Genomic DNA, 8,161 nt, shown 5'->3' with positions numbered 1-8,161 from the left:
CCGGGATGAGCCCTCCTCATCTGGAGCTGATGGAGTGGGGCTGGAGGCTCTGGGGGTGAACCTCCCCCGCTGCTGTGGGGGTCGGGAAACGCCCAGCCCGGCCCAGCCCGGCCCAGCCCTGCGGAGCGCCGAGGGCACAGACCCGCCCAGTCCCCTCCCCGGACACACACAGGCACGCCGAGGGCATTGTCCACTTTTAATTGTTGTCAAAGGTTGTCTGGATGCATAACACTGTCACAAGGGCACAGAGCAGCGTGATGCCAGCCGGGCCCGGGGACACCGGACACACGGACATGCGGGGGGACGTGGGGACAGGCAGCTGTGACCCCCCCCCCCGAGCCCCCCAGAGCATCCCCACGCCCGGCCGGCTCTATTTACAGTATTCACAGACGTTGTACCCAGCGAGTTAAATAACTACATCATTACACCACACGTCTGGGGCGGCTCCGGCGGGCTGCGAGGGTGGGCTGTCAGTCTGATAAGGTGCATATTTAAAATAAAAAAAAAAAAAAAAACCAACGAAACGAAATAAAAACGAGAACAAAGAGAGGGCAGCCAGGCGTCCCCACCGGGGTCCCACAGCCCCCCGGGGCGCCCGGGAGGAGCAGCGAGGGTCGTGTTGTGATGACAGCTACGGGTCAGCGTGGGCCGCCGGGGTCAGGGCGCGGGCAGTGGCCCCTGGGGACATCGGCCAGGCCCTCACAGCACCTCTGAGGGCAAGGAGAGCGGTGTGAGCCTGGGGTGGGCACGGTGCCATCGCCCCGCACCCTTCCCGCTGCTCACCTGTCACCTGTGGGGGCTTCACCACGGCCTGCTTGAGGAARGGCTCCTTGTCGCCGAAGGGGATGATGCTGCCGGGGCTGCCACCGTGGTGGGAGAGATCCCGCAGCTCCTTGGAGCCCTCGGTGCCCGAGAAGCCGTTCTCGTGCTTGCCGGGCTGCACGCCGTTCACCAGGGCCGCCGCCTCCTTGGAGCTGCGGGATGGGAGGGCTGGGCTCAGCGCCGGCCATGCCGCCCCCCGGCCCTCCCCCGGTGTCCCCGCGCTCACCTCGGCTGCAGCCCCTCGCCCACCAAGCCTTTCGTGCCCCCCGGCGTCCCTGCGCTCGGGGTCTCYGTCTCCGGGAGCTCCTCCGCCTTGGGGATCGGCCCCAGGTGCTTCTCGCGGCCTGAGGACATGGCAGAAGTTGGCTCAGCTGTGGCCCAGGCCAGGCCGTGGCTGAGGGGAGCAGGATTTCAGAGTGMCCACACACCTGGGACATCTTCCTGCTCGGCCGCTTTCCCGTTCACCACCTTCTTGTCCTCCTTCTTCTGCAGGGACAGGAGAGCCGTGAGGGGCTGTGGGCAGGGGCAGGAGGGCTCTGTGGAGTCCCCCAAGTCCCCAGYGCCCCGGGACAGAGGACAGGCTCCCACCTTGGTGTCCGCTGCGTCCGATTTGCGCGTCCTCTTCATGATCTCCTCCAGGCGCTGCAGGCACAGAGGAGCTCACACACAGCCCCGGCCACCCAGACCTGCCCCAGGATCCCTTCCAGGGAAAACCTTCCATGCCCTCCCTGCACCCAGAGGTGCCCCCCACCCTCACCTTCTTCCTCTCCAGCCGCTCTTGCTCCTCACGCTGAAAGTGTTTCTCCCGCTCCAGGCGCTGCCGCTCGGCCTCTTCGCGTGCCCTCGCCTCGGCCTCTTCCTTCTGTGTCACAGTGAGGGACGGGATGAGGCAGCGACCAGGGCAGGGGACATGCTGCTGGACAGCTCAGCACAGCCCTGCCCCGTGTTCCCTCCTGCCACCTTGGGTTTTGGGCTGCTTCTCACCCCTTTATCCCGCTGGAGAGCGAATCACAGAACATCTCTGCCTTCCCCCTCCATCCCTGCCTTTGTCCCCCATCCCACATCTTCCTCMCCATCCCCTGCATCACTTTTTTCCCCACACCCCGTTCACCCCAACCTGTCTCTGCAGCCGCTCCATGTCCTCTCGCTCAGCCCGAGCTCTGTCCTGAGCCTCTCGTTCCTCCTGCAGCCGCCGCTCCTCCTCACGCTGCCGTGCCAGGGCCTCCCTCCGGCTCTGCTCCTCGGCCGCCCGCTGTGCCCGCTCCTCCTGCGCCCGCCTGTGGGGAGGGGGCCCTTAGCACAGCGGGAGGCTGGKGCTGGGGGCCGGGGGGACAGCACCCACCTCTCCTGCTCCTCCTGCTCCCGGCGCTCCCGCTCCTCYCGCTCCCGCTGCTCCCGGGCCTGGCGTCGCTTCTCCGCCAGCAGCCGGGCAGCCTCCTCCCGGTCCGTGGTGCCAGCGGGCGGTCTGGCTGGGGGGCTGGCCGGCACAGGGCCGGGGGCAGCAGGGGCTGGGGGGACAGGCAGAGTCAGGGCTGCTCCGGCTTCTCCCAGCCCTGAGGCTCCCCCAGCTGCGCTGTACCCACCTGCTGTCGGCTCTGCGGGCACCTTGGGRGGCTCGGGAAGGGCCACGAGTGCCGGACCCCGCTCCTCCTCCTTTCTCTCCCGCACCTTCGCTTGGCCCTCCTGTTCCCCCCGCTCCTCCCGGGCCCTGGCCCGCACTTTGGGGGAGGAATGGGCGCTTCGAGGCAGTGGAGGCTTGTGGGGAGAGCTGAGGGCTGGGCTGGGAGACGCCGGGCGGGCCTTGGGGGTGGCAGGGGACGAGGGACGGTTCTTGGGGGTGGCAGGGGACGAGGGACGATTCTTGGGGGTGGCAGGGGATGAGGGACGGTTCTTGGGGGCGGCAGGTGATGAAGGACGGTTCTTGGGGCCGGGGCTGCAAACAGAGCAAGAGACCGTGTTAGTGGGGCTGGGGCAGCCCCCGGGTGGGGTCAGGGGCTGGGAAGCCTCGGGGTGGGGAGCCCTGACCTGCTGTCAGCCGCGGGCAGGAGCCGGGGCTGTGCCGCCGGCAGCGTCTGCCGCTTCTTAAGGCTGCGCTCACGGGACAGGGCGCTGCGCTCCTTGGCGTTCTCCCGATCCTTCTCCTTCTTCTCCTTCTTTTTCTGCTCCAGCCAAGGACAGACAGAGATGGCATCAGCACTGGGTGCTGGGCTTGGCTGGAAGCCACGCTGTGCCCCTAAGCTGCCCTGGCACTCGGGGTCCCCGCGGGAGGTGGCACTCACGGGCGAGGGCTCGGTCCTGCGGCGTGGTGTCACATCGGGGCTGGCGGCAGCCGCCTTCCGGCGCTCCCAGCAGCGGTGTGGCAGGCGGTGGTTGTGGCAGGGGCTGAGGGGGCTGGCAGAGGCTGAGCGGGGGCACACGGGCACTGGGGGAGGAGTGACCGCGGTCAGGACAGAGCTGGCACCGATGCCAGCTCCTCACTGACTCCAGGCTCCCTCACGCTGGTTCCCTGCCTGTGCCAGCACCAGCGTGTCCCTGACCCCTGGGGCTCACCCTGCTCCTTGCCGTTCCCAGCCAGCGTCACGGCGCTCCGGCTGCGCGCGAGGAAGGACAGGGTGGGCGTCATCAGCCGGTCCACAATGCTGCTCTCCCACGGGCTCAGCTGCAAGCTCCGGTCTGGGGAGGGAGAGGGGCCATYAGTGCACCATAAACCTCCAGACCCCAGTCCCAGCCCAGAGCCGCTGCTGGGAGGGAGCAGCCACGTGTCTGCAGCAATWCCACGGCATGTGCACCATTCCAGGAGTGCCCAGAGCTTGGCTCKGCTGGGGAAGGGTCCCCATGGCCACAGGCAGATGGAAGGGTCCCCACTGYCCCACAGAGCTGAGCAGGATGAGGGGCCATGCAGGCACAGGCAGGGGTGGGTGGCTGTCCACCCATGGGCGGCGCTGGGGCATGACGATGATGGTGTCCCTGTATCCTGTGGGCACYGCAGTGACCGTGTACCAGCAGTGCTGGATATCACCCTGGTGACAGCAGCCCCTTCACTCTGCCCTCTCCTTGTGCCCAGCACTGGCACCCCTCTGTGCCCCTGCCCTGTGTGACCAAGGCCCTGGCACGTGCCAGCTGCCGCAGGGATGCCATAATGTGCTCTCATCCCACAGGAGCTGTGCTGGATCACTGAGAGTGCCCCGGGAACCAGATCAGGCTCACAGCATCCACACAACGGCGATGCCTGGCCACACAGCTGGCACAGCTGGGCACRGAGCTGCCACTGGCTGCCCTGCAGTGTGTCACCAGCACCAAACACACCACGGCGCATGGGAAACATGGAGACAGGGCCCCTCTGCCCCTCTCCACTGGGCATCAGGCCAGGGGCAGCACCAGCTGCGGSGAGGGAACAGCAMAGAGCCAKGGGTGCTCRGGGGACAGGGTGGCAGGTCTGGCACGGGCCCAGGGAGATGCTGCTCCCACCCAGGCAGTGCTGACAGCCCCTGGTGCCTGTCCCTGAGCCCCAGTGCAGGGTGGTGGGACCTGCCTGCGTCACCACAGCCGCCAGCGTCAGCTGCTCTGGCTATTTATACCCGGCCGGGAAGGCGCCCATCGCCAGGCAACCCCCAAACACAACAGCGGCGCTGGACACATCCCTCTGTTGGACACATCCCTCTGTTGGACACATCCCTCCGGCACGGCCGCAGCCCTGGGCAGTGCTCCCAGGGCCAGGATGACCTTGCAGCACCACAGCCACAGAGCTCTGTGGCACCCAGCCCCAGGAGCCTGAGTGCACACCGGCATGGTGCCCAGCCCCAGGAGGATCAACGACAGGCAGCCCCTCTGTGGCTGCACCAGCACCCACCAGAGCTGCCCTGGGGCAGGGAGCCAGGCTCCCATCCCCGTTCTGGCGCCCCACGGGGCTGCCAACACCCAGCCGTTCCTCCTCCTCCTCCTCCTCTTCCTTCTCCTCCCAGCCCACACAGCCTCAAAGAGCCACTGGCCGGTTCCAGCCTCCTCCCGCAAACAGCAAACGGCTTCTCCTCTCTCCGCGGGCACCTGGGGATGGGGGACCCTGGCCTTGGGGGTTCCCAGCGCTGCGCGGGGGCTGGGCTGTGCCCCTTGCGCTGGGACAAACGCAAAGGGCTCTTACTTCTACTGGGAGAGTTCCAGAGGGTGGCGGAGGATTTGGAGAGCCGCTTGTTGATTATAGAGTCGACGTGTTTGGGGAGGTTTACAGCGGACACCGAGCACCGGCTCGCACCTGGAGGAGGGAAAAGACACAAGGGCATTAAGGTCCCGGGGCCAGGGCCGGGCCCCCCACATGCAGCATGCACGGTCGTGCCGGGGCACTGGGATGGAAGTGGGAGGACCAGGGGAGATGCTGGAGTCCGGGAACACAGCACAGATTGGGGCAGGAGATGCTGGAATCCAGGGACATGGCACAGAGTGGGGCAGGAGATGCTGGAATCCAGGGACATGGCACAGAGTGGGGCAGGAGATGCTGGAATCCAGGGACACGACATAGAGTGGGATATGAGATACTGGAGTCTGGGGACACCGCACAGAGGAGGACAGGAGATGGTGGAATCCAGGGACACAGCACAGAATAAGACAGGAGATGCTGGAATCTGGGGACACGGCACAGAGTGGGGCCAGAGGAGATACTGATGTGTGGGGACACGACACAACACTGGCATTCAGCATGGCAGTGTCTGAACCCCGCAGAGTCATGCTGGGATCATGCAGGGATCTCATCCTCAGAGAGCCAGGGTGGCTCCCAGGYCCTGCTACATCAGTTTTCCCAAACACAGTCCTGGGAATCGGGAGCGGGGTGGCCGGGGACCCCGGCAGCACCAGGTGAGCAGCCACCCTGGGGGAGCAGGGCGAGGGCAGCAGGTCCAGACAGACACGAGACAACATCACACTGGTGCTGGGTCACTAGGGTGCTGCTGGAACAGCACTGGGGGCTGGCAGCACCTCCACAAGCAGCTGGGATCTCCCCACCCTGGCCGGGCTCCTCTGGACAGAACAGCCAGGGCAGCTCGGGGYCGGTGGAGGAGGGACATTGGCGAGTGAGAGCTGGCAGCAGCTCCAGCAGCACATCCCGATGGGAGGGGCCAGSGGAAGGTGTCCCCTTGCCAGATCCTGCCAGGTGCTGCACCACGGACACACGGGGCTGTCTCTGAGTGTGCCATGAGCTACAGTGGCACAGGTGGCACCCAGACAGGGGTACCCAGAACATGGTGCCTGTACACACAGCCCAGCCTGGCACACAACACCTGTACACGGGTGGCACTGGGCACACGGTGCCAGCACAGCCTGGCACACAACACCTGTGCCCAGCCCGGTCAGGTACAGCAGGAACACACCTGTACACAGCCTGGCCAGGTACAGCCAGAGCCACCACAGCTGCCCCACAGCACATGAAGGCCAGACAGCTCCCAGGGACACAGTGCTCCCCCCTATGTCACCATCCGTGCCAGACAGTGCCAGCACCTGCCAGCACAGCACAGCAATCAGGGGACAGTGGAGACCTCCACATGCCCAAGTGCTGAATCGTGCAGGGTGTCCCCAAGGAGCCCCCAGTGAGCAGAACCGGCTTCTGCAGCCACATACAGCCACGGTTAACCCCATACTGGACCTGCAGGGGCCAAGCACTGCCCCCACCCAGATGGGGGACAAGGGGACACGCCGCAGCACAGACCCCAACCAGAGCCTGAAGAGGTCTCATGCAGCCCCTGCCTGGCCCTTCACAGGTGCTGGAGACCCATGGCCATGGCATTGCAAGGCAGCCAGGGGCTGTCCCCAGGCGGGTCCCTGAGTGGAACAGGGACAGTGACGCACAGCCTCCAGCTTACACCCAGCCCCACAGGAGCAGGGAACAGCCACAGGACCCCACCAGTCCCCAGCACAGCCCAGAGCRATGGCAGCATGACCCCACCAAGAGGGGCTGAGCTGGGTTTGARGGCTGGCAGAGCGATGCCCAGCCGCCCCCACCTCCACCAGACGCACAGGGTCCCAGGTGCTGTGCCCAGCCTGGCACTCACCGTCCTTGTGTGCGGGGGAGCCGTGGTGCAGGGCCCCAGCCCAGGACCACCGCTGCTGCCGGATCTCTGCCCAYGTCTTCTTGACCGACCGCTGGATTGCTGCTTCATAGCGCTCCTGCCCGAGGGAGAGGGACAGGCTGAGCCCAGCTGCTGAGGGACTGGGGCTGGGGCCAGCCAGAGCCTCCCAGCAAGAGGCCATCGCAGCGATGGGGATGCTTGGAGGGACACGGGACAGTGATGCCTGCCCTGCCCAGGGCACGTGTGCCAAGGAGCCGGGCACGGCGCAGACTCTGCACCAGGAAGGAGGGGCAGCAGAGGATGGCAGTGGGCAGCTCCCAAAGGGCTCAGGAAGCATCTCCTGAAGGACTCCTGGAGCCACGAGGACTCCTCAGGGACTGCATCCCACGTGCCACCCTCTGTCCACTGCACRACACCCATCCCCATCCCCACCTTATTCTTCTCCAGCTTCTGCCTCTGCCGCTCCTCCAGGACTGCCCGGCGCTTCTCTGCCCGCAGCCGCTGCTCCTCCAGCCGCTTGCGCCGCTCCTCCAGCTGCTTCTCCCGCAGCAGCCGCGCCTTCTCCTCCTTCTCCAGCCACAGCACCCGCTTGGCAGCTGTGGGGGGCAGCGGGGTCACACCGGAGGCACAACCCTGGGCAGCCCCGTGGTGGGGCCGCGTGCCCATGCCAGCGGCGTGGGGCTACGGGGTGGCTGTGGCTGGGGCACACGGCCGGGCTGGCGGGGCCGGCAGCATCACGGCCGGCTGGCCGGCGAGGGAGGGGTTTGGGCCAGGACAAAAGCGAGGCCGGGAGCCCGCCGGGAGCCCGCCGAGCCGCGCGGTGAACAATGGGGGAATGAGGGTGGAAAGAGCGCGGGGACAAGGAGGCCCCATGCGCGGCGCAGGGGCCCTGCTCGCCCGCTGCCCCGAGCCACTCTGGGGCTGCCTGGGGCTGCCTGCACACAGCAGATCTGGGCACCAGGCTGGTGGCACCTGGATGGACCCGGGGAGTATCCAGAGCAGAGAGCAGCAGTGTGCTGGGGGGGTCAGTGGTGTGCTCGGGGGGTCAGTGGGGGCGTGCCTGGGGTCAGCAGTGTGCTGGGCAATCAGTGGTGTGTCTGGGGGTCAGTGGTGGTGTGTCTGGGGGTCAGCAGTGTGCCAGGGGGTCAGCAGTGTGCCAGGGGTTCAGTGATGTGCCAGGAGGGTCAGTGATGTGCCAGGGGGTCAGTGATATGCCAGGGGTCAGTGCTGGTGTGTCTGAGGGTCAGCAGTGTGCCAGGGGGTCAGTGATATGCCAGGGGTCAGTG

At 66.6% G+C, this 8,161-nt stretch overlaps 1 protein-coding gene across 3 annotated transcripts; it reads right to left on the bottom strand.

The window, feature by feature from the left end:
* Nucleotides 1-183: 183 nt before the first annotated feature.
* Nucleotides 184-7,556, bottom strand: MAP7D1 (MAP7 domain containing 1). Of its 3 annotated transcripts, XM_057387259.1 has the most exons (14): nucleotides 7,308-7,556; nucleotides 6,858-6,972; nucleotides 4,961-5,071; nucleotides 3,373-3,495; nucleotides 3,102-3,244; nucleotides 2,848-2,981; nucleotides 2,406-2,755; nucleotides 2,165-2,330; nucleotides 1,940-2,099; nucleotides 1,580-1,684; nucleotides 1,411-1,464; nucleotides 1,251-1,308; nucleotides 1,049-1,166; nucleotides 184-974 (listed from the first exon to the last, which is right to left on the bottom strand). In XM_057387259.1, the coding sequence occupies exons 1-14, from the start codon at nucleotides 7,539-7,541 to the stop codon at nucleotides 632-634; spliced, it is 2,214 nt and encodes a 737-aa protein (XP_057243242.1). In that variant the 5' UTR covers nucleotides 7,542-7,556; the 3' UTR covers nucleotides 184-631. The 3 variants fall into 3 exon arrangements, with proteins under 3 accessions (XP_057243242.1, XP_057243241.1, XP_057243243.1); XM_057387258.1 differs by having other exon boundaries at nucleotides 2,165-2,755; XM_057387260.1 differs by lacking the exon at nucleotides 4,961-5,071.
* Nucleotides 7,557-8,161: the final 605 nt, after the last annotated feature.

Source organism: Malurus melanocephalus, unplaced genomic scaffold (assembly GCF_030028575.1).
Source record: "Malurus melanocephalus ecotype Western Australia unplaced genomic scaffold, MMel_1.1 scaffold_1163, whole genome shotgun sequence".
Lineage (NCBI taxonomy): Eukaryota > Metazoa > Chordata > Aves > Passeriformes > Maluridae > Malurus > Malurus melanocephalus.
Note: the sequence above shows the minus strand (reverse complement) of the source record. Positions and strands in the feature narration are given on the sequence as shown.